General features: G+C 35.4%; 1 protein-coding gene across 13 annotated transcripts; it reads left to right on the forward strand.

The window, feature by feature from the left end:
* The first annotated feature begins 826 nt into the window (after window positions 1–826).
* Window positions 827–25,914, forward strand: LOC101889911 (cAMP-dependent protein kinase type II regulatory subunit). 13 transcript variants are annotated; one of them, XM_020034854.2, is made up of 10 exons: window positions 827–945; window positions 1,871–2,170; window positions 12,606–12,844; window positions 17,284–17,468; window positions 17,539–17,639; window positions 18,668–18,763; window positions 18,839–18,986; window positions 19,051–19,126; window positions 19,230–19,415; window positions 19,981–20,183. In XM_020034854.2, the coding sequence occupies exons 3-10, from the start codon at window positions 12,622–12,624 to the stop codon at window positions 20,091–20,093; spliced, it is 1,128 nt and encodes a 375-aa protein (XP_019890413.1). In that variant the 5' UTR covers window positions 827–945; window positions 1,871–2,170; window positions 12,606–12,621; the 3' UTR covers window positions 20,094–20,183. The 13 variants fall into 13 exon arrangements, with proteins under 13 accessions (XP_019890413.1, XP_019890407.1, XP_005177957.1 ...); XM_020034848.2 differs by lacking the exon at window positions 19,981–20,183 and adding an exon at window positions 19,710–19,920; XM_005177900.4 differs by lacking the exon at window positions 19,981–20,183 and adding an exon at window positions 22,335–25,914 and having other exon boundaries at window positions 828–945.
* Window positions 25,915–26,706: the final 792 nt, after the last annotated feature.

The raw sequence follows: 26,706 nt of genomic DNA on the forward strand, positions 1-26,706 counted from the left end.
AATGCAACAAACAACACATTGAGAAAAAGAATATAAAAGCGAAAAGGGTGCAATAGATTCAAATATCCTGCTTCGTTGAATCCAAATTACAAATAGCAACGTCGTCGGAATGCCAGAGTGTACCCAGCGTACAAAGATATTTGTTCTTTATTCCATTCAATCACTTACAGAACTAACATGAAATTTGTACCATTCCTAACAAATGAGAACATATATCGAAAAAATAGATTATGATATTTCAAAATTCAAAACAAAAAATTTATTGGTTTTAAAAATTTTCAGGAAGACTGAATATTATGAATGAAATATATAATATAGAATTGCATATGTGCATTCCAACGAAAGTACATTTTGTTTTCTCTCTCATCCGAGGTACGCTTTTTTACCACGAGATGGAATTCCGACAGAAAATTAGAAACAAAGGAGGCAATATTTTCAACATTTTTGTACCGACAAAAAGTTTTTTGACTAGTGACTCTTCAACCGAATTTAAAAACAGAAAAATACAAAAATATTTGTCAAATGTCAACATTTATACAAAAAATTCAAAACATGCATGAAAATTGTTAAATGAAAGATAAAATAAATTTTTAGAGGAAAAACAATTATTTATTCTATTATTATTAATGCTAATTTCATGTACTTTCGTACAAATTCTTATAAAATTAAACAATCAAAAAATTTGAAAAAAGGTATTGTGTTACTATGAATTACGAATCGTGCCGTATGAACGGGTTAATTCGTGTGCCTAATTTTCAGAGCGAGCAACGTGATTAAAAGTGCAATGAGAACATAGCATAAGATGGAGTAAATTTCTAAACAAATGATTTAGAGAACCCTATTCGCTGATTAAAATTCGATAAAATGAAAATCGCTTATAGATCCCTTGTGTGAGAAGTAACATTTAAGTTGTCGAGGACTTTCGGCCTATACTTCACGAGAAAAGTAATTTTTTAAATATAATTTAATAGGATTGTACTAAGTAGTCGTTAAAAATATCTGACCATTTTTTATGAATGCCATAGAAAGGCTGTTTAATTCGTTTTAATTGAAAAATCGCTCGGCGTGTAGAGGAAAAAAGTGTGTACCTACAGCTAGTGAAACGCTTGTCTCTACCAAAAATAAGGAAAAAAGCTGTAACAATCAATATCGCAATATCGACCAACTGTAATTGAAAATTGATGAACATATAAGGCCGACTGACCAGCGTTGTGTGTGTTTGCTTTTTGCCGTTGCTTCCCCTTGTTTTTGGTCACGGAGACCGTAGCTAATAATTTCAATTTTTACAATTCCAATTTTAAGACTGCGTTCGTTTCATTATTTTTAATTGTGTTCCAACTAAAAAAATATGTGGGTGGTTGTGGTGAATATGATATGAAGAGGTGGTCGACGACGACTACGTGTGTTGTGCGTGTGTGTTCTTTTGCTTTTCCAATATTGACATACATATGTTTGTGCGAACGGATATCACTACTGAAATAAAACTTGTATTTAACAGTTAACACAGTTACTTATTGTGCAATAGCAGAACGATAGACCGTCGGCGTGAATAAAGAAAATCAAAAACAAATGCAGAAAGGGTGTGCTTGCCAAATCTCACTGTTAAGTTAATTAAATTATAACATAATGAAAAGTGTGTATACGAAGAACGTTCCAAAACTCTGCCACCCCGTCCCCACTCACAAGAAAGCCGCCAATAAAAAGCAACAATTTTCCATATACATACCACAATCTTTTTTTAGCCATCATCATCGTCGTCATCGTTATCTAACTGAAAACAAATAGATAAAGGAACGACAATTTGACCACCCGCCGCAACTCGATGTTCCCTTGTTTATTGTTTTCACTCTCTCATTCTTTTTCTCTTTAGCAGGCACAGATAAGTGATAAATCCTAAATCGTTGATCGATGGTGCAATAAGACAAATTTGTAAAAAGAATAGTGGTTACGTTTGTGCGTTTCTTTCCTCCGGGCATGTATTGATAGAAAATTACTTCTCAATAAAAGGAACAGCGAAACGTCAGATATTGAAGAAACATAAAACACATAATATTTCAAACTTGACGAATTCCTAAAAAGAAAACGAAAAAAAAATAAGGCAACAAAGTGGTCTTCGTTGGTGCTATTTTTCGAGACTCGCGCATAACTAGAAGAAATACAATCTAAACAGGTGAGTTTACACATTCAAGTTGTCTACTTAGATTGTTAGGACGTGTGGGTGGGTGGTAGGAGTTTAGTATCTTGAACGTACAAGTGGTAGTGAGGGGATAATTGGGAAATGTTCCTCATGACGGAAGTAAGTTTTCACCAATAGCGCATTTTCAATAAAGAACTAGGCTAAACTCTAATTTAGTAAAAACTCTTCGATTTTTTCGAAATTTTTTCCAAAGCTAGGTATTTTTACCCTGATCCCGGGAAACTATTTTTTTCTTGGGGGCGGACCCGGGATCCCAAAAATATGTGGGTGCTATAGGAATCAATGGACTAACATAGACAAAGCAAACTAATATCCCAAATTTCAATTCTCTACTTTAAGTCATATCCGTTATTCGGATATGACTATTTTATTCCAAGTCCAGTGTGTTAACCCATTTTTATATTTCTGCTGGAATGGCAAATTTAATATACCCTGCTTTCAAAGTTGGAGGGTATAAAAATAAATACCATTGGGAAGGGCTTACATAGGAAGTTGTTGTATGATTTCATTTGTTGCCCTCTGTATGTTAGAACCCAAAGGTAACCTTTGTTTAAAATACTTCTTTTACTATAGGGTCCACTGTGTGAGAATTGTAGGGAGTGCATCAACGGTCAATGCATTCAAATGAAATCACTACTCTTTTTAGAACAACTTCGATTTAATTTTGCTGGATAAATATGGATTGTATGTCGAAATGACATGGTGCGACATTGAACATTTGGTTGGGCGCCACTTATTGCTATGCTGTTGATCTGCCGGTTTGCGCTCACGTATAAAACATATTCCTAATCGATCAACCAAATAAAACAGTTGGTAAATTGGCCATCGGGCTGACCCAAATCAACAGCTGAGGTGTAGAGTTAAAATTCAGTTAATTTTGAGTTGCTTTTTGTTGCTCCCTCGCTACTGTCGGCCATGGAATCCATGTGGGAATTTCTAGAGGGTCGTCGTTCTTCTGTCATTTTTGTTTAGTATTCAGCCGGCTATGTGCTTTATAAAAAAATCGTTGATAACCTTAAGCAGATACTATTTAACTATTTAAAATGCATAGCTCGTTGGGATCAAATTTTAATGGCTCAAAAGGGATTTTTTGTAAATTGTGTCAAGTGATCGATTGAAGTCTGTTGGTTTCCGTATACTCAAATGAAATACAACGACCGTTTTTATATTAAATTAAGAATTCACAAACGTTTATTAAAATCAATTATACGAGCTTAAACTAGTACGCCTTGTCAGGTTGGCTTCGTATCTTCAACTTCGTTACATTTTAAAAATTCAGGGTTGTATCCGGGTTGCATGTAATCGTATATTTTCACATGTATGCAACAAAAGGTATCTACTACTACTTTTAACTTGACAACTCGGCCTTTCCTGACCTGAAGTCGTCCTCGGCTTCATCTTCGCTTGAAACATCCAATTCGGGGGAACATTCACACCATTTCTTCAACTTGTCGGAACTGAATACGGAACAGAATTTCCTATTCGTGATGTTTATTCCAGGAATGTCCTCTATCAGGTACCTGTCGTTGCCCAATACTCGTGCTATTATGTATGGACCTTTGTATTTAGGTTCTAACTTCCGGGATTCACCTGTCGCTGGTGGTTCATTCTGTATAAGGATCAAGTCACCTTCCACATACAATTTCGGATTCGAATGCTTGCTGTCAAATCTTTTCTTCCATCGTTCTCGTTCGCTTTTGATGTTTTCTGCGGCCATGATACGTTTTTCGTTGATGGAAATTTCTTCGTTTTGTACATCATCTTGTACAGCTGCCAACAATCGGTTTTGTATTAAGTCGGTGGGCTTGTAATCGAAAATCAACTCATTCGGACTGTAACCTGTTGTCGAATTTTTGGTTGAATTGATTGACCATTGTAAAACGTGAAGTGCCGAGTCCCAATCCTTCGGTTCTTCAGTGGTAGTTCGTAAATAAGACAGGATAAGTTGATTGACCCTCTCAACTTGTCCATTGGCTCTTGGTGTACGAACGGCATTCTTAATGTGTTGAATATTGTTTCGATCGCAATATTCCTCAAACATTTTTGACGTAAAAGCTGTCCCACGGTCCGAAATTATTCTTCGAGGTAAACCAAAGTATCCACTAACCTCATTTAAAACGTTGATGACGGGCAATGTCTTCGTATTCCTTACAGCTTTAATAACCACAAATTTCGTAAAGGAATCGGCGATTGCCACTATATGTGTATGACCATGCTTGCTTCTTATAAACGGTCCCAAGTGATCAATATGTACTTGCCTAAATGGTAGCGGTTCGACATTACTAAAATGTAGAGCTCCTTCGTGTTTACCACCTTTTGCCTTGTTGTAGCAACACTCTACACACGCTGCAATGTACTCCTTCATATATTTCCTCATGCGGGGGAACCAAAACGTTTGTTCGACTCGTGAGAGGCTTTTCTCCAACCCGTAATGGCCAATATCATCATGACAGTATTTAGCTATGCGCCATCGTATAGCCTTCGGTATGACCAATCGTAGTCCATTTTTCGTTTTCCGGTATAGTCGATGTTTTTCCAATAAGTATTCAGATTTTATCTGTTTCTCTTGCTCAGATTTCAATTCATTTCGCAGTACTCTCATAATATTCTTTATGTGGTCGTCGTTTAGCTGCATCATGAGAATCCAATCATCGCTATCAATATTCATTATGAACCCTGCTGGTTCAATCTCCGTCTGTGGCTGATCCGGTGAACGGCTGAGAGCATCAACGTGAGCCATACGTGACCCTTGTCGGTGTACATACTCACAATCAAATTCAAGTAATTTCATCAGCCATCGTGCTACTCGAGGTTGTAATTCCTTCGTTGTCTTCACATTAGTAATTGCGGCACAATCAGTGACGATTCGGAATGGCTTTCCAAGTAAATATATACGGAAACGCTGCACCGTTTCAACCACAGCTAAAACTTCCAGCTCGTAACTGTGATATTTCGATTCCGTTTCAGAACAGTGGCGGCTAAAATAAAACACTGGTTGCCAATTACCATTACCATCGGACTGTAATAACACTCCTGCTAATCCGAGACTGCTAGCGTCCGTGTGCACCTCGTGATCTGCTTTCATATCGTAGATTGCTAAAACTGGTTCACTACACAAAATTTGGATTAAACTTCTGAATGCGTTTTCATGGTGTACGTCCCAACGAAATTTATTCTCTTCGCTCTTTCGTGTCAACATCGCAAGAGGTTTCGTAATGGCTGCATAATCCTTTACAAATTTTCGGAAGAAGTTAGTTAGGCCAAGGAATCGTCGTACTTCTGTTACATTCGTTGGTACCTTAAAATTTCTAATCGCTTTTACTTTTTCTTCTCCAGGTAAAATTCCGTCACGTGTAACTATGTGTCCCAAATAAGAAATCTTTTCGGCTAGGAACGAACATTTCGCCAATCGTAACGTGAGACCACATTTCTTAAGGATATCCAAAAATCTTTTTATTCGGTCCAGACCTTCATCGACTGTTTTACTGGGAATTATGACGTCATCCAGATACGCTAAAACTTCTCCTGGTTTCATAAAGCTTATAACTCGGTTCATCGTTGCCTGAAAAACTGCAGGTGCGTTTACCAAACCAAATGGCATCCGGTTGAATTCATAATGACCATCTGAAGTCACGAAAGCTGTGAACTTTTTCGATTCTTCCTCTACTTCAATTTGGTGGTAACCCATACGTAAGTCGAGTGTGGTGAAATAACGATTTCCGGCGAGTTGTGCAATCTGTTCATCCAGTACAGGCATAGGATGCGCTATACGTACGGTTATTCGATTCAACTGTCTATAATCTATACATAAACGGTGTTCACCATTTCTCTTCTCGACCAAAACAATTCCCGATGCATACGGAGAATTCGATTTCCTTATGATTTCGTTATCCAGTAAGTCTTTCACAATATTTGCCACAATAGGACGTTTGGCAAATGCTAGTCGATATGGCTTGCATCGTATTGGTTCTGGAGTAGTAACTTCGATTTCCATCTTCACTAAGTTACACTTACCCAATTCGCTTGACTTTTCTGAAAAACATTGTCGGTTTTCTTGAATGTTCAACTGCAACTTCTTATGCTCTTCAGATGTTAAGCCTTCGTTGATACTAATCGCATTTACGTTTTGCATCCAACACTCATCTCCTTCAATAATGGTGCGTCGACCTTTTTGGCATAAAACATCTCGACCTAAAAGAACATCATTCGGGATCATAGAATTTTCCACAACATAAAGGTTCACGTCGTAACTCGTCTCATCAATGTCAATTGGCACTTTAACCACCTTTGTGCACTCGTATTTGCCACCAGCAAAGCCATTTAAAACCATACTGCAATTTTCCGTTTCGCCAATTATCATTGCAAAACTTCGTCTGATCAGACTCCGATCACTTCCCGAATCAATAAATGCCTCAAACTCCTTGTCCTTTACTTTGACACGTTTACATAGTATTTCGTTGGACTTTACGCTGTCCCTTATATTGTTGACATTTGTGTTCAGGGTTTTTGTTGGACATTCACTTGCACCGTGTGAAGTCCGTTTGCATATCGTACATCTATTCTTCTTCTGTGGATCTGGGCAGTCTACGGCTTTGTGACCAGTATTACCACAATTAAAACATTTGAATTTATTCACTCTTTCATCGCTTTTCCTTTCTGGGGCAGTTCTATTTTCATTGCTACGTTTCGTCTTATTCGATATCGGGTTCAGCACTCTTCTTACCTCGTTATAACTACAGTATGCGTTGATGTCACTCAAAAGTTGATTACAGGTAATATACTCGTTAGATATTTTCTGCTTCAATCCTTGATCATTAATTCCGTTGACTATATGCCGTGCTATGGATGATTCATTTATATTGCCCCGTTTTCCAATAGCATACATTCTGTAATAATATTCCTGCGGCGTTTCGTCGAACTGCCGTTTTGTCTGTGCCATTCTAATGTGTACATCGGCTGCATTTACATTTTGAGGGAAATCTAAAAGAAATTTGTTAACAAACTGAGGCCAAGACAGAAATACCTCTTGCAGTGAGTCAACCCAATACTTGGCTGGGCCAGCCATTTTCTGTTGCACTGCAAATATAACTGATGCGTCGTCCCAGTTATAAGCTGTCTTCAATAATTCCACACGTCGCACGAATTGTGAAGGATTAATCGATTCTTCAGATGACGGATTAAACTCTGGCAAAAGTTGAATTATTTCCTTAACGTTCCCAAAGGGGTTGTGCTGAACATAACGTTGTGAAGGCTGCATAACTATTTCTGACTGCGGCGGCGCTGAATAGACACTTGTTGCAAATATCGGCGGTTGTAGATATGCGTTGTAGGGCTGCGTTGATTGAACATATCCATTGTTCGGCTGCGTGAACACTCCTGTCGGTGTTGCTGTTGTAAAATTCGAATGTGTCGTTATATGTGTTGGTACGTTGTAGCATGACGTCGCTACATTTTGCGTTGTATTTCGTGGAAGTTGAGCATGTCCGTGCAATGAAGGTGTAAACGTTGGTAAACCAGCAGAAGCACACGTGTGGACCGTTGGAATTGTTGACGTAGTCTGAAATGCACCAAAAGAAGTATTCGTTTGAACATACGATGGAATCGAACGTGATTCCGGTAATATTGTCACAACGTTTGCCACGTTTGGCAAGCTAGGCCGTGTGCCTTGCAGGGACATATTACCATCCGGTGTCGAAAACGTGTTCAAAGGGGATGATGCGTTGTTCGGCTCAAATTCTGATTGTCCACGTTGCTCCATAGATGAACGCAATTCAGTTACCATATCTTCCAAATGCGAAATTCGCTCCTGCATATCATGAGGAGATGCGAATCCGTGCAGCTCGCTTTCGTTGTTGACTTCAAGTCGTTCGATCAATTGCTTTTTGTTACCACTTTGAGAAACACCAATTTCTCTGCATTTCGCTTGCAACTGCTTAACCGTGCATTTGTGCAAATTCTCCATATTTCTTGTTGGTAGACGCTTCTTCCAATAAGACTTGTCGTATCCCACTTCTGAGAAAAATGTCAAGTGATCGATTGAAGTCTGTTGGTTTCCGTATACTCAAATGAAATACAACGACCGTTTTTATATTAAATTAAGAATTCACAAACGTTTATTAAAATCAATTATACGAGCTTAAACTAGTACGCCTTGTCAGGTTGGCTTCGTATCTTCAACTTCGTTACATTTTAAAAATTCAGGGTTGTATCCGGGTTGCATGTAATCGTATATTTTCACATGTATGCAACAAAAGGTATCTACTACTACTTTTAACTTGACAATTGAAATCTCCGTTTCAAGACATTTTATCCCGTTATGAATAAAAAAACAAATATACATATATGACCGTCAAAGGTAAAAAATAATAATGGGGAGATCATTTGTCATTAAAAAAATATGTTGGTGGGTATATATCCCCAAAAAATTATGAGTTATTTCTATAAAATTTAAAAAAATACGTTCACCTTACCACGTAATGTGTAAGGGCAGCACAGTTTCAAAGCCTAAACTCCCTGATCGCCGCGTTGGCTAATAAATAAAAAATAAGAAAACACGGACATGGTATAAAGTAAAAACGTACGTTACAGTGTCTAGGTTCATGGTGTGTCAAACCAGACAATGAAGGGGAAAGATATTTTCAGCGACGCTGGATTTTCAGTTGTAAATCACACGAATACAATTTTTATTTTTATGTTCTTTTATTGCCAAATATATATTTTGTGGTACTTCCTTAGATATGGATGAACGAAAGTATGTTTGGAACTCGTCATCAGCCAAATGGGTGAGATTAGATTAGACTTAAATTTATAATTTCGATGCAGCTTGGACGGTCACTAACGTGTTAAATATTACTTTTTTCGCTTTAACCTAGTAGAAAGTTCCATGCATGTAGCAAATATTGTGAATATTCTGGATCCATTTTTTCTGTTTAAACGGCGCTCAAAAAATCTCACCTTTTTGTGTTTAAGCTCAAGAAAAGATACAGAAATCGGTAGACAGCCAAATTCCTAGATTGTTCTAAGCTTTCTTATTTGACTCATCGTTTCGGAAAGTTTTTGTTTCTTAGATTTTCTTAACTCCAATGAATGTATTAAAATTAAACATTTTGTTTCATAAGCTAAGCAAATGTAAAATGGTTTTGTTTTCAATTGAGCAGCATCGACACTTGTACGACTTGCATTTTTAGACCGAACCAAATGGTACGTGTGGGGTAATGCCAATATTTACAATGAGTATACATTTTAATAGCACATTGCATTTTTATTTGCAAAAGGAGGCGATTATTTTTTTTACAACTATTTTAGACTTATTTCAAAAATTGAGAAACGAATTGGTTACGATTCTATTTGATGATGGTGCAGAATTTATTACCTTTCTGGGTTTGTGTAGAGAGCTAAAGCTAAGTTTTGCAGGTTTCTCAGGTGACATCGGCGATTGAATTGCCAAAGCACGTGACGTATATTGGAAACCCCATTAGATTACCAATGCCGCAAATATGTGTCGGCCATTAGCATTCAGACATTTTAGATCTATTGCAGTAATTTTAGCGAACTTAATTTAGCACTTGTGCAAATATCTAGAATTATTTTTTTCTTTAGTATGAAACTGTATGCGCACAAGTGTTGAAAATACAATATCATTATAAAATAATATCAAACATTCATTTTGAAAGAGCAAGTATTCTTTATCGGCGAATTGTACGTACGTACTTAGTTAAAAGGGATTTGTACTATTTATAGCAATATGCAATTCACTTTATATCAGTCTATTTTCATTTAAAAGTATAGCCTATTTTGAAACAAGTTCATTTAAAAGTAGCTGAATGATGAGTGCTCTAAGACTTTGCACTGGTTGGATACATTAAATTTGGTGTTTGGTCACATCTTTTGCCGTAGTGGGTAAATTAAGCTAGCAATACAAGCAAAACAGGCGTCAAGTCAGGCCGGGCTAAGTTTTGATACTTCCCACAATAATGAAGTTTTCAACCTTTAAAAATATCAGCCTCGTGTTCCATTTTAAACCGAAAATATTAGTAGAATCAATCAAAATGTATGTCGCATATCGCAATGTCGAATTTGAATTAAGTGTCTATGGACATTTTGTGATCTACTTTATCGCTTTCCACTTAAAAGCACTGCAACCTTATAAGACGTCACCAAAAAGAAATGTCTCCAATAACGATGATCGCCGTAGTTCTGCGAACAAAAAACTCCACTTGTTTTGCTTTGCTGGTAATCAGTATGCCGACGAAAACAAGTTACATCACATTAGGGGCGATTGAAGGGGGTTTGGAGTGATGAATGGATGTTGCTTCAATAAATGTTTTTTTCTGCTTTGCTTCGTGTTGCGTTGTTGACGTTATTTTTGCTACGCTTTATATGCCCCCAACTGCTGCTCCGAAAGCACATGCATATGTACATGTGTGCATGTATGCTTGGACGTGTCCCTGAGAAAATACAGTCAGGAACAAATGTACGATTACGCCAAATAAGAAGTGGTACCTATTAATATATAAATATATTTCGTTTAGTTATTGTTATTCTCCCTGGTATGTAATGCCAGATTTAATGCGAAAAACATTTAGTATGCTGTAAAAGAGTAACCACAAGGAGAAGCAGCTCACCATGAAACATTTAGTACAGTCTCAGCTCGGAGCTGTCAATATTCCTCTACTTCTGGGTAAAAAAGACAACTTCTAGTAAAAATTTCAGACAATTGTTACAAAATATGGGGTAACACAGACACACATATTTATGATTGGGCTTTATATTTCGTATCGGCAAGTTGGCCCCTGACTGTATGCACAGTCTGTCACAAACGTAACAGACCTTCTCAAGTAACAACAACAAAAAACAGCAACAACGAGAACTGCGTCCAAACATTGAAGGTCACTTTTCATGACCAACATCTGCTATTGCTTACAGTTGTCGGTGTGTGTTTGTGTGATCGTGTTTGCTCAGTATTTGGAGATTTATTATGTTTTGTCGATGTGACTGCTGAGTTAAATGGAGCTGCCCAAGTCTGAAAGTATTATGAGGTCTGAAAGGTTTTAATCTGATTTTCCGACTACGAAAATAATGGCATTTTGGCGCGAACAGAAAACCGAATTATCCTTCCCAATATGGATAGCAGCAAAATTGTCATGGAATTCTACTAGCCAATGGCTTGTATAGATTCCGGAAAGTTATTTGGAGTTTCTCGGACAGTGGTGGCAAATCATAAACCATTTTTTTTTGTCTGGAGTCTGTCCTTGGTTTAGTCTGAAGTTTAGTAATAAAGTCATTAAAGACTGTCATCGCAAAAACATTTTCCTGACCGAATGTCCCAATGGTTTATCGGAATTGTTCGAGCGAGTGCCTATTGGTCGCATTTTGAAGAATATGTAACAAAACGGACAAACATTAATAGAAAACTATGTGAATCAATCGTTCAATTCACTTTTGGCTCATTGAAATTAAAACAAAAATAGCTACGAACCAAAAATGTAAACATTTTAACTAACACAGGTATCAACAACCTCATTGGTGCATTTGTATGGGCCAAGGTGGTCTGGCTTGGACGGAGTACATAAGCTTGTGTCACATCAACTGCCAAGATTCAATAGTTTTATTTTCAAACAAATCTTTTTGTGTGGAAACACATTGTCAGGATCAGGGTCATACCTTAACATATCATGACGTCGATAGTGTTGAATTCTGTTGAACAAAAGAAATTGTGTTCGTCTGTCCAAACAAAGTCAGAACCTTTTAAATGGATTTATAATGGAAATGCATTGTACCTAATGTTCCGTTTTGCTTGTTCCATAGTTTCATTTCACCTGAAGCACCTTAATAAGTACAAACCCTTTGATATTTTGGGTCCCTGTGGATAACAAGTCACAATGTTTGGGAATTTTCTAGGTAAATACTGAAATTCCAGTTTCTATATATAGTCGGATTAAAAATGTCCTTTAGAAATTGGGTGGTACCCAGAACTCGACTACATCCTCGTATGCAATACATAAACGTAAAATACGAATAGAAAGTAAATAACATTTTTAAGTAACCGTAGGAAAAAAACTTTAAAAACTTCCTAAACAAAAATTCCTAAACAAGTAGATTCTTGCAGAATCTGAAACAGAGTCATCGATTATGGTACTTAACTGTCCAGATTGTACAAAAGGATAATGATATATATTGTTTTGAAAAAAATCCAAAAAGAGTCAAAATGTTTAGTCGTAATATCCAAGGACCTCCGGCAAACATAATTAACTATTAACTGTGCGAAAAACTGATTCCGGAAATTGACGGGGGAATTAGCAGCCATTAGTAGCAACTAACAGCTTACTTCTTATCCTACAGATTTTGAAGAAAAATGTAATTTATATTACAACTATCGTTGTTCTCTTTTACTAAATTCTCATTTCAGACAACGGACTTTAAAAATGTCAAACGAGCAAAAGCAACGCATCCAGGTACCAGATGCACTGCGTGAAGTTCTATTGGAATTCTCCATAGCCTATCTGTTGGAACAGCCTGGCGATGTGGTCGACTTTGCCGTCGAGTACTTCACAAAACTGCAGGAAACACGCCGACAATCGGCTTTCAATCGAGATAACGACCGTGGATCTGTCGATGATAGTGTCATGTCTCAGGAGGATGATGACGGTGAGTATCATAATTTGCCTTATAAATCAATTATTGATTACTTGAATTCTCTTCTCGAATGGGTCAGCTTGGCTTGTTAGCCTTGAAAGGAATATTCGACCGACATTTGGGGTTGGTTGGCTGGCTGGCTAGCTCACAAACATACATAGTTCGCGCACACTATGAAATGATTGCCCCGCCCCCACACCGTCATACCACTCCATTCCACCCGATTCTATTTATAACGGTCACCTTATTAACGTTAGCTTTTAAGTGCAACGAAAACATATTAAAACAAAAGCACCGCACTCCCACCGTCCTCGTTACCGACAGTGATACTCACCAGTCGGAAGTAAATTCTTTTTCATTTCACCCGAAACACGATTTTAATGAAGAAACACAGAGGTGGCTGGCACGCGCCACCTCTGCTGCCCTCTGCACACTTCACAAAAGGCTTTATATATCACAGCTATTTATATACCGCTCATATACACAAACTCACGCACACACACACACACTCTAAATAATTTAATAATAAAAAACACTTTAGTAGGACACATCACAATGGCAATGACGATAACATCGAACTGTGCACCGCTTGACCTGTGAACAGGCAGGCAAGCAAACAAACCACTGACACATCTCATAATTTTCTGCAGCACCTTACAGGGTTCTCCTATGTGGCCTATAAAATGATGCTGCTGTGTGGGCAGAGCTTCACGCCTCAACTGATTTGCCATTGGTTAGGGTGGACCAGGTAGCACATAAACACCTTTAAATCGACTACACAGACATTTCTTTTAATTTTCTCGAATGCAATGAATCGTCTGTGCATCCAAGTGTGGACAGATAACTTCAAAAAAAAAAAAAATAAATAAATAAATAAAAAAATAATAACAGAAAAATCATGGATAAAAAAATAACCCAATTAGTTGAATAGAAGGGGAGGAGAGGTAAGGATTGATGTGCTTGATGAGAACACGGCTGTTTCATATTTCGTAGAGTCGAGTGGCGGCTTTGAATGATTTGAAATAGCTCTATTTATCGAGAGTAAAAATTTTATAGTACATTAATTAACGAACCTTTTCAATCCCGAGGAAGAGTAGAAATAGTAGTAGTCTTTGAACTGTTCTCTCGACCCCCACTGAGTGTTTGAGTTCAGATTAATATGAGATTTCTTTCAACCAACAATGTGTACATTAGTGTTTGAAAGATTGAAAAAAATCTATTTTATAGTTTAACAACCATTCTTTACCACAAAAATGAACAGAATATAGTTTTATGTGTAAATACGTATTGGACAATTAAAAATGCTTTTATTTGAAATATTTTTTTAGAAACTCATTGTTCTATGGCCTTTGGTTGTCTTTCATAAATCGGTAACCAGATCTAACGGTTATCCCCGTTGATTTAGGCTATACCTCGTGACACCCTTTGCTGTGACAGTCTTTTCTGATTTTGCTTTTGTCAGATGTTTTTAATGAAACTCTTTTGTAAATGTTAGAAACCCACAGCTGTAAGGGTTCAAATCATAAACGTTCTATATATGTACGCATGTAGAACTAAACAACTGGTGTCTATTGAGACACTATATTGATGTCGATGTTCACTCGTGTCATTTTGTATTAAATATTTGTTAATAGATTCCACGGGAATACATTTGCAGACAGACTGTACGTGGGGGTGGTATCAGACCTTATGCTCTTTGGGATACGAACATCCACCAATTAGATGCTGGTATGTAGAGGGATTGGGAATACCCCTATGCCGGACGCTCATGTTTTGTGTAACAGGTTGCCACTCTAATGTCCTTGGCGTAGTGTCTGTGTGTTCCTGCCATGAGATACCAACGGAAGCCATTATGTGTGGCATTGCTTGAGATGTTTGAGTTGATTTTTTGTGTATGCGACAAGCAGTTGATGGTGACTTGTTGAATCTACGAGTATAAATATGAACACTATGACATGTGTGTTGTGTGTATGTGTGTGAGTGAGTATGACTATACAGGTTGTGTGCCCCTTGACGAAGAATGGGGTTGCCTTTTTTAGCATAGGTGGGTATTTATACTTTTCCTTTCTTTTCAAAATTTGGTTGGTCTATGGCAGAGAAACCAAATAATTCCGTTAGTCAGCATTTGCCATTCCTGACCGAGAGATCATTTCTCCGACAAAAGTGCGCTGTATTGGTTGTGAAAAAAAGCCTTCGGTCAACGAACAAGACATACTTTCGTGTGTTCGTTATTACACAGGCAACAGAAATTGTGAAAATATTTGAGTTTAAGACAAAACCAGAATGGTCTGACATTGAGGTGTGATCTAGTCTAGTGTTATATGTGACCGTTGCACGCTAAGGCGGCTACTCAGTGAACAAAAATGATTACCAACTCGCGTATTTAACACAGCAATTACTGTAATGCATAGTGCATAGAGAAATAATTATTACACTTTTCAAGTTCCGCTTCAGTAAAATAAGAACGACGAACGGTTGCCATTTTTGCGTCGAACGTCCACTTTTTCCAAAAAAAAAATAAATATTGGCCCACAATCACTTGGCGATTTCGATGCATGTTAAATTGAGGACTTGAGTTGGTTTGTCCATAATTCAATTACTTATTCGTCGCCCTTAATCGACGTTGTCATAACAAAAATTTGATATTTTTAACGGTCTTCAAAAACCTATCTATGGCATTGGAATATAAAAATTGATGTGACAAGTTAATCCTAATGTTTAAAACCTACAAAAAATTTTAAAGCGATTGTTTACTAACTAACCCATTACATTCAACATGCCATTTTATTTGCACTCAACATTTAAAATTAGGCATTTCAATTAATGTTTCGTCAATGTGTTTAGCGTGTGCCATATTACCCAAATACACAAAGTCCATATCTTACGTCAGACCAAATAAGACAATGTTTTTGTCAAATTTGTCTAAATATAAGATTTTCATTCCAATAATACAATGTCCCTATCTGCCTAGGAAAAGAAAAAGCATTTCGTGTCACACGTGGATGGGACAGTGTCATTAAAAGAAGGGGTAAAAAGGCCATTATGAAATGACATGTATTCAAAATTGTATTCCATACCAGATACCAGTTATCATTCAACATCGTTAACTTGCTTGGTAGTCGTATTCCTCCTCATTCGTTCAGAATAAAATTGATTGCCATTTGTTTACTAATGTTTTCCAATGTTGTACTATGTGTAGAGGGTAAACGGCTGTGTATCCATAGGCAATAAATAAAACTTTGAAAGTGTTATATAGTTTTGTTTTTTATATATTTATTGTGGAGTACACATTTGTAGTTTTTCCGCTAGTTGTGATACTTATTGGTTCCAACAAAACATATAGAAAAAATAAATGAAATTACTATCTGGGGTTTCTAAAGACCGCCTCGTATATAGCTGTTTAAGATGCCCTCAAAACTCTTCGTCCCAAATTATATTTCTATTCAATGAAGTCTCCAGTGAAAATCAAATAGAACCAAATTCAAATAAGGACCATGACGTCACAAGTTGCAGCATCACTTTTAGCTGGTAAGCAAGAAAACAACTTCGTAACGGTTGAACTATGAACTGTAAATTTTTAAGTTGATGTATACGAGAAATATTCAAGCAATTTAAATTGACGTCTACGCACAGAATGTGAAATGTGGCACGTCGTACGCTCAAATTCCATGAATGAATGAAGAATACATTTCATAGTTTAAAGCTTGTCGGGAAAACTGTAAGGAGAATGATATGATGTCGGGCTTTACCATATGATTGACATACAGTTGTCAGCATATAGAAGTAAAATAAAGTCTGACAAATTTGGACCAATCGATTCCAATGTTTCAACCGATTTTTGAATTTAAGCCTTTTTATTCACTATATAGGTCTATTTGTTATGAGCGGTAACATAGAACTGGTACTTTCATTAAATTTAGTAGAAATCGGTAAAACCATCAATAAGGATCGTAATTTGTATTATTTACTTTATACTTATTTGCAATTTAAACATGTTGTTGTCACAGTTTGGACTAGTTAATATATACATTGTGGTGTAAGGTATTATACAGTCGGCCTCTCCCCAGTTTTGCCCTTCTTTATTTTATTCCCAATACTAGTCAGCCTTCGGTCTTAAAGGGCTGCATACTGCAGTATAAAATCAAATTTATGAAATGAAGTTGCAAATAATAAAGCAGCCATGTTCCACAATGTTATATAAATTATATGGAAATAGGAGATAAGGCTTGAAGTAAAATTGATTTGATTTAAATATATACGGTAACATTTGATGAAAGCACAGTGTAGCAGAAATAATTAGCATATAAATGCATTTGGTTGATTACTATGAAGATTTGTTTGCAATATTGGAAGTATGTAAGGAACATATAGTCACGTCGAAAGTCTACTTCCCAATATACTATTGAATACTTTTTGTGGTTTAATTTCTTTTTTACTTTGCTTGGTTTCAGAACCTGTTGTTCCACGCTTTTCCAACAGACGCAAATCTGTTTTTGCTGAGGCATATGATCCTGAAAACGACGCCGATGATGATGAGGGGGCAACCGCTGTGTTCCCGAAATCAGATGAACAGCGTTCGCGCCTAATCGAGTCCGTCAAGAATGTTTTGCTATTCCGTTCCCTGGAAAAGGAACAGGTATGATATAATGTCTTTCCACTACAAAGTTCCATTATTTCACATTGCTTGTCATTTGTTTCCAATTTAGATGAACCAAGTTTTAGATGCCATGTTTGAGAGAAGGGTTTCGCCTGGCGAAAATATCATTCGTCAAGGAGATGACGGTGACAATTTCTACGTTATTGAATCGTACGTATATAAATGAATGAATGTTTACTTTTTAAATAAAATGTGCACAATGGAATTTCTAGTATGCACTGCAATGCTAAGTTCACATTGCACGATATTCGCTATCTATTCCTTGTTCGATCCTAAATTATATAATTCCACACACAACATTTTCTGATCGAAAAAAAAAAAACATTTTTAAAAGCCCTTCTGAACAACGAATTCCTAAAAATGGATATATTACGCATGCACGACGCATGTATGTATATGAATACGTGGAACGTCCAAAATTTCAAATTTTAATATTTTTAAGATCTTACTCAGTCTACTTTTTTCACCGCACTATTGAAACGAACGTACAAAATTTCAAAGTTTAACAATTTCAACATTTACAAGGGTAATTTTTAAAATCTATCCAGTAAACTCAGTTGTCTGATGGGCTTACTGGTCCAACTTATATAGCGTCGAATTCATATAAATACAAACATGGCCTATATAAGGTCGGCCAGTAAGACCATCTGACAATTAAGTTTACTGTCAACTATTACTAAGTGTATAATCAAAATGTTGTCAAAAGTAGGCCATGTTCGTACTTGGTTTAAACTCAAATAGACGTTTTATGAACATTCCAAAAGAATTCGAATGTGCTAATACTTCAATTCATAGTATACTTCTTATCTACGGATTCCAATTCGCACAAACGTCGAGAAACAAAATTAAAAATCTAGAAAATGGATAAAGTGACTAAATACGGATTACGATTCGTGTCGTAAGATCGCGTTAATTCTTGTAAGTTAATTTCAAGTGCCAATGAGAACATTGTGAAACATTTGTTCTTCTTATTCTTAAATAAAAAATGTGCGCGGTCATTGTTCACTGACACCATATAGATCCATGCATATTCTTAAATAAAAAATGTGCGCGGTCATTGTTCACTGACACCATATAGCTCCATGCATTCATATCAATGGCCATTCTAAACTTAAAAGCTGGTCCAATCATTATGGGGCCTTAGTCGAAGATTTTTCTAAGATTTTCTTTCCTTGCAGGGGCGTTTACAAAGTAATCGTAAATGACAATCACGTTCACACATACACTAACAGTGGTATATTCGGTGAATTGGCTCTCCTGTACAATATGCCCAGGTGAGTTGGAAAGAACTTGATCGTTTGACCGTTGTTAATAATGAAATATTTGAATACCTTTATGTGTTTGTGCAGAGCTGCCACTATACAAGCCGAATCTGAAGGTTTGCTGTGGGCTATGGATCGTCAAACCTTCCGACGTATATTGCTTAAATCTGCCTTCAAGAAAAGAAAAATGTATGAATCGTTACTGGACAGTGTACCAATGCTGAAGACGCTGCAGGTTTGTTAATATTTTGAATAAGATGTGCGCTTTCATGTAATCTGTTGTGGTGCGTTTTTTACAGAGCTATGAACGTATGAATTTAGCTGATGCTTTGGTAACCAAACGCTTCAATACAAACGACAGAATCATAAAGCAGGGTATGTATAAGGATATCAATCAAACTCAATGCCGTGGTACAATTTCGATGGGTGTCAAGAAAACTTTCTCAATTATTTTTTCTTTATACATTGTGATTTCCAGGAGATGTTGCCGATGGAATGTATTTCATAGAAGAAGGAACAGTTGTTATTAAAATGGATCAAGATGGTTCTGAGATTGAAATTTCCAAATTGGGAAAGGGTGCATACTTTGGAGAGCTGGCCTTGGTGACGCACCGTCCACGAGCAGCATCCGTGTACGCTGCAAGCGATGATGTTAAGGTTGCATGTAAGTACAGTCGTCATTTGGGGCCTTTCAATTTACCGTAGATCTGAGAGAATGGCAACATATAGCCTCCCGTTTCCTTAGTTGATAGATTTTGTTGATTTCGTTCTTATTTACATTATGTCTTGTTTTAATAATTTTTATTTTTTCTTTTGTTTCGTTCCCATTGTTTGATTTTAACACACCGTTTTTCTTTTCTCCATGAAACAACATTACTGCCACTCATACATTGTTTCTCGTTTCGCGAAATGTTTGTTTGTTTATTTTTTTTTTCCAAAACATTGGTTCATTACGTAGTTTTAGATACTGAATGTTTTGAACGTCTTTTGGGACCATGTACGAAATTGCTTAAACGCGCCATTAGTGAATACCGTTATTTAGACGACGATTTGCGTTCATATTTCACGGAATTGAATGGCTTAGAAGAATTACATTTATAAACGCTTGCATTCTGTGTAGTTTCGTATTTCAAGAATTTTTAGTAGATCTGTCCTTTTGTTTTTATGATAGCAAATTAAAAAAAAAAGTGAAAAAATAATATTTCGATCGTTGCCTTTTACCATTAAAGTTTTGGAAACCGATGCGTTCCAACGAATTTTAGGGTTTCTAAAGGATGTACTGAAAACCCGGGTGGGAGAATATGAACGCCAATTAATGCAACTGGCAAGACAAACACTTTGAAATCGAGTATCTAGTTAAAGAATATCTAAATTTCCTAAACGATCATGTTTATTTTTGAAATTGCTCAATAAATTTGGAAGAAAAGAAAAAAACCAACACACAAACACTAGGTTTGAATACGAAAACTGGTCTAAAGAGGAGAACCTCGAAAATTAAAGGTATGGTAAGATGAAATTCAACGACTTTCCCCCATTCTGTACAAAAAAAAAAAAAACACGCTTAAACCCGGAATCAGAGCATGCGCTGCTCCGGTAATGTGTATCGTGACAAAAACTTCATCTGTCTTATATTTGATGTATGGCTGACTTGGATAAACGAATAGTGGAAGAACTAATAGTTGTGTGTTAACAAGTCCCACCGGTCGGTGAAGGTTTATTTTACATAATTTTTTATTTCATATATTTGGAAGCCATGTGTATTTTTCCAATCATTGTAAATATGAGCAATTGTTGTCTACTAGCTATTACACGAGCCAAATATTGTTAACACTGCAATTGTGCGTGGTTCGCCATAACGTTCCGTGCCCGATGGTCATCATAAAAATTGTGTACATTAGGATTTGGAATAGACAACTAACCTACTTACACATCCGACAGAAACACGTACAAAGCGGGATCATAAACATATGAAAAATGTTAATACGAGCTCTTCACAAAACGGTTCGTTACATAGAAAACTCCTGAAAATGAAATTAAAATCAATATAAAATATTAATTGCGCCTTAGAGCGGTGTATATATTTGAAATAGTTTAAAACCAAACTACAAAAACTATATCTTAATCGATTTCCACTAAACTTGTCTGAGGTAAATTTATGTTGTATACGACCCCTCGTACCAAATATCGTTGCCATGGAGTGCAGGTTATGACTTTGAGAATACTTAAATATAAAATCAAATTGATATATTATTAACATCGAATTATAGGGAAATATATATGGTACACATATTCAAATCTGAACTGATCTCTTGTACTGGAAATCCTTGTTATGGAGTGTATTATACGGATTTGGGTGTCTTTGTTATAAAATCGGAATTGAGCTATAGCTATATTTGAACCGGAATGTAACACACTTGATTTTTGATTTGGGCTAATACTATACCTAACAGTATGCTTGAAATCGAACGAAAAACCTTCTATTTACGCTAATATTAATCATATGGTGCACAATTAATGTCAAATCGGGTAGAGATATATATGAGAGCTATATCCAAATTTAAACCGATCGCGATCCAATTTGGCGGAGTATTACGGAGCTGTACCTGATGTCTGGCACCAAATATCACTGCTTGGGAGGGCATAGTACGAATAAATCTGATGAAAACATATATATGAGAGCTATAGCTATATCTGAACCGATTTTAACCAATTTTTAAATGCTTGCTTGGGCTAAACTCGATCGGAAATATGGCGCACAATAAAATTTAAATTGAACGAAAATATATATGGGAGCTACTTCAGGACTGAGCCTTGCCGTGCTAAAATTTATTTTATTCGGACCGATATTACGCATTTGGTGCACAGTACTTATAAAGTCGGACGACACTAGCTATATCAAATAATAGCAAATAGGGGGCGTCCTTGGGCCAAACAAATGATTTGTGAAAAAATTCATCTCAATCAGACAATAACTGCGACCTGTACTTTGTATACAAAAATACATGGACAGACAGACGGAAGAATATGCATAAATTGATTCAGAAAGTGATTCTGTGAAGATCATTAAAAGGAACACAGTGAGGTGTCAGGTATAAAATTACTAAATTGTACATCGTGTTGAAATTATACAAAAAATAGGTTACTGCTTGCATGAACAAAACAAAAAAAGGAGAACACTTTGTTCGTTCTAGAAAATATATCTGTTACAACGCATATTTTTTGCAAAGTTGTTGATTGTGCCCAGTTTAGAGACAAGTTCAAAAATTATGTCTAAACCTAAATAATAAGGTACTCATAGTTAAACCGAGACACAAATGGTACTGGCGCAACCTTTTTATAGATTATATATATCATATCATGTTTTTTTTTTTGGTTTTTGATTTATTTTAAGGATAAACAGCATAGCGTTTACACGTATGCCTCATTTTGCATGATTATGTGGTAAATAAATGTGTGTGAATGTGTTTGCATGTACATAACTTTATTTTTAACTAGACGGCATGTATTCTCGTATATTATGTGTGTATGACATTTTGGGACATGTTAAATGACCTAAATTCGTTTTTTTTTTATATCTCCACAGTCCTCGAAGTTGAAGCGTTCGAACGTTTGCTCGGTCCATGTATGGAATTGATGAAGCGAAACATTGACGATTACGAGACCCAGCTAATTAAAATCTTCGGCAGTAAAAATAACATTACCGACACACGATAAAAAGTCTGATGCTGCAAAGTTACAAACCCAGTTCAAGAACATACACTTAACACAAATACACTGCACAAACATTGGATAGTCCTGGGAAGTATCCAAAGAAATTCCTTTTAAGTCCAGTGTTAAGACCAACAACAAAATAACAAAGAGGCAAATTCACACCAAAACATCCAACTACTATCTACATACGCTACAGGCCCATATATTAAAAGTGAAAGAGACGAAGAAAAAAAAAAAAAAACAAAATCAGAAATAGAAACAGAAACAAAACTTTAAGCGGAAAGCAAAAACTGACGAACAGTAACTGTAAGCACAATTCATGATAATTATACTTTAATAAGAAGTAGCGTATATCCAATCGATTGATGAGGCAAACGTACACACATGTACAACGTGAGCGGCGAAGCAACACAATTAAAAGCAACTCCTTTTTAGCAATATACTGCATAAGAAGAATTTAAAGGCTACAACAACGTAATTTTAAGAAGTACATTTTGGAAAATTATTGCATAGTATAAACATATTCGCCTTGGACGATTTTCTGAACACAAATCCATCAAAAACCCCGAAATCCCAAAAGTCCCAAGCTCAAATGAAATCTATATAATAGAATAGTTCCTTGACTTTTGGATCAAGTCAAGTTTCAAAAACTTTTTCATATTCCCATGAATATGTACGACTTTTAATGTCAACTTAATTAGGGATCGATTAGGTGAATTCTGATATACTTATACATACATTAAGATCATACTTCGAGAAATTCGACACCAACTATTTATTCATCTGTATAATTGTATTATTATCTGTTTGCTGCCGTAGCAAATATGCCAATATTGGCATGAACTTGTTTTAAAAACTTCCTTTTAGGTCATATTTAGTTAAATGTTCATAAATTAAAAAAAAAAACACACACACACACAACCACAATTCATAGATCAAGCGATGAAAAAGGCCCCCAATTAATGGTACGACTTCTACCAGGTGTCAGGTGCTTTCAAATCAAATATTAATGTTTGCGTTCGCTTTGATCCTTTAGAATTTTTCTAAGCAAAAGGGTGACAACTAGTTGCTAATATTAATAAAAAAATATAGATAGGAACGACTAGACAGGCATTTTTAAAGATAATAGCAAAATGTTCATATGAAATATCTTTGTCGAAGCAACAACACGACGTATGTCTGGATTCCAAAGTATTAACCGTTAAATGGAATACCTAATAAAGCTTGTATATACCCTTTAAATTTGAATTGAAACAATCCTGTATATATTATTATTATTATTTCAGTCCTTAAGAAATGCGATTTACAATTGCGGTCAACAAAATATGATTTTCAAATTATGGTGTGTTTGCCCCGTTTAAATTGAATATGAAAAGCCTTTTTCAATATGATAGAACAATGGAACAACACACTGAGCTTATTTTTATAAGTACAATTTCGCATTGTCCTTATCTAGGCACAAATTACCATATCTTTCCGGAGAGAAATTCATTAGTTTGTCTAAGCAGTAAAACAGTAAAAACAAGGCCATATACGTTTATAATCACCTTTTGTCATTTAGAATCACAAAGAAGCCAACATTTATATGTTGAAGTTCATTTAAGTTGGTTTTTACGAAAACCGCGTTAATTCGAAACAGTTTCGTCGATTTAAAATACAATAATTTTGGCAATTGTTTAGTAACGAGTAAGAAGCTACGTCATGTATAAATGTTTTAAGACATTGTGAAAATTGTAGTTAGATGTTAATAGGCCCTTTAAACTTAAACCAATGAAAAATTCATAAAAGCTCACTTTAAAAAATTGAATAAACCCCATTACAAAACAAACAAAAAAATCAAAAATAATAGTTATTATACTAATAAAACACAACAATTTTTGTGTTAATATTAAAAGGAAATGTTTGTAAAAAACAAACTTCGAAACCAATTGTGAAACATACATATTTAATCTTCTTTAAAAATAATTACGGGAACACAACATAAATCTTTAAAAGAAAAAAAAAAAAATATACCCAAAAACACGTTAGCACAATCAATTCAAGGAAAACATTAAAAATAGCTATTTATATACATGCATATATCATTAGTAGTATAATTGAAAATGATTATCTAAATAATCCCTCTATAAAAGCAATACATTTAATTTCTAAATCAAAACAGGGGTTGGAAGGTTTTACGATGTTCTTTTAGTAGAAAATTCTAACATTTTTATGTAAACATATTTTCTTTTTATTTTATTTTTTTAAATTCCTAACTCCACTGACACGAGCTTATTAAATATACCTACCCTTAGAAAAGATAGTGATATACCTATAATTATAAAATTGTACAACTTCTGAAGTCCAACTGATGTGGTTCTTCGAAGAACAATCACTTGATCGGAGATCGGAGGTGCAATTTTTCGATATACCTTTTATAATATAATTTGAACACACTTTCATATAGGTATAACGTACAATCCCTGCATTAACCAACCTTACATGAAATCATGCTGTAGCCAGCCAATCTTTGTGTTATACGGCAGAACACAGAAAATGTGTAATAACTAAATTCATTGACACTTGTGCATGTTATTTTTTTTTTAATTTAAGTATGAGAAAAACTATAAATGGAATTTATTAATTGTAAATTGTGTAAAAGAAAGTCTCAGTCGCTTTCTTCCACATAATAGATAAAATATCTGAAAAAGAAAGCAGCTATTTTAAATCAATTAAAACAACAACCAAAAACATGAAAGTGCTGGACATTTTCTCCATCAAAAATAAATTCATTATACTACACATACATACTACATTCATACATACATATTATGTGGGAATAAACACAAAGCATTAACACATACACACACACGCAAAACACTCTTAAATTGCAGCTAGCAGAAAGATACACACAATACAAACATATACCTATGCCATGTATTTAAGGAAGTTCGGACGTAAACAATGTATGTATTCCAGTTTGCGGGAACTTTTCCACGTTTAAATTTCGAACTAGACTTCATGTTTCGAAAAAGTGTCCGCATACTGATCGTGCAATGTTTGTGAAGAACTACACATTATATTGGATCGGATCACAAATTTCACCCATAATTGTTCGCTGATGTGTTTTTATGTCATCACAGGTCTTGGAAATGCATAATTCGTGACATTGAGTAAGCAAAAAATAAAAGAAAACAACTAACCAATACCTTTACATAAGATTAAAATTACAATGTTAATTTAATTGTTGTCTTGTATGTGAAATTCAAAAATAAAATTAAAGAAAATACTAGATTTGTAAGAGCTAGCTATGCATCAATGCAACTTAATTCAAATATAAGGGTTCAAGTTCGAAATGAAACGCCTAAATACCTACAAATCGTGAGATAATCGGCTCTGCAAAAGAAAAATGAAATATTGTGGAAAAAGTAGATTCTCATTACGAATAAAAATTTACAAAAAAAAAAAAAAAACATGATCTGATTTCATTTTGAGAAGGGGTGTAGTAAATGTTCTAAATTTTCTAAGACATATCGGGGTGAGCACGCCATGTTGCGTTTGCAATAATATTTAAACATTTATTGGTCTTTTCCAAAACTGCAAGAATGTTAATCTTTTTACTATGATAACCGAGTTTTCCTTTATGATATCGAGAAAAATTGCAAAACTATAAGATTCTTACAGGTTCTGGAACAGAGCATATATTGATTTTATTTGGTTAGCGTGAAGATATGAACTTGAGTGTACTGGCATACAGAACATGCTACCATAGTATGGAAGGTGAGTATTTTTGTATGGCACGTCGAGCATTAGGAGGGGCCATATACAAGTGTATTAAGGCAAAATTAATTGAGATATATGTATTTTCTTTTTTTGGTGAAGGAATTCGCCATTGTGGAATCAAAAGGGTAAAGTTATGCAGTCATATTTTTACAATTTTTTCAAAATTATTTGTTTGACAACATTTCATTGTCAAAATATGTATTTATAAATCCATTGTAAATACATAAATCAGAGATGGAAACCTAGTTTTTATGCAGTGAAATTTGACGAGGTAAATTACAGGAAATGCCGAGATGGGTATGCTTATTTGAAATGAATTTACCTTCTTAATTTTGGATTGGAATTCGTATTCATTCCTAGTATAAAACTAGATATTTCTTCAATATATTGATTATCAAAAGAAAGAAAAAGGCAGATCCTTGGTAAGGAAATAAGGCAGCAATATATAAAGCATGATCAAAATAAAAGTACGTTTGCCTACA

The sequence above is a fragment of the Musca domestica genome, unplaced genomic scaffold (assembly GCF_030504385.1).
Source record: "Musca domestica strain aabys unplaced genomic scaffold, Musca_domestica.polishedcontigs.V.1.1 8, whole genome shotgun sequence".
Lineage (NCBI taxonomy): Eukaryota > Metazoa > Arthropoda > Insecta > Diptera > Muscidae > Musca > Musca domestica.

Coding starts and splice junctions, on each gene's coding strand:
- LOC101889911 (XM_020034848.2), top strand. CDS start 12,622: ATGTCAAACGAGCAAAAGCAACGCATCCAGGTACCAGATGCACTGCGT. Junction 18,987..19,050: donor CAATGCTGAAGACGCTGCAG/GTTTGTTAATAT, acceptor CGTTTTTTACAG/AGCTATGAACGTATGAATTT. Junction 19,416..19,709: donor CGATGATGTTAAGGTTGCAT/GTAAGTACAGTC, acceptor TTCATTACGTAG/TTTTAGATACTGAATGTTTT.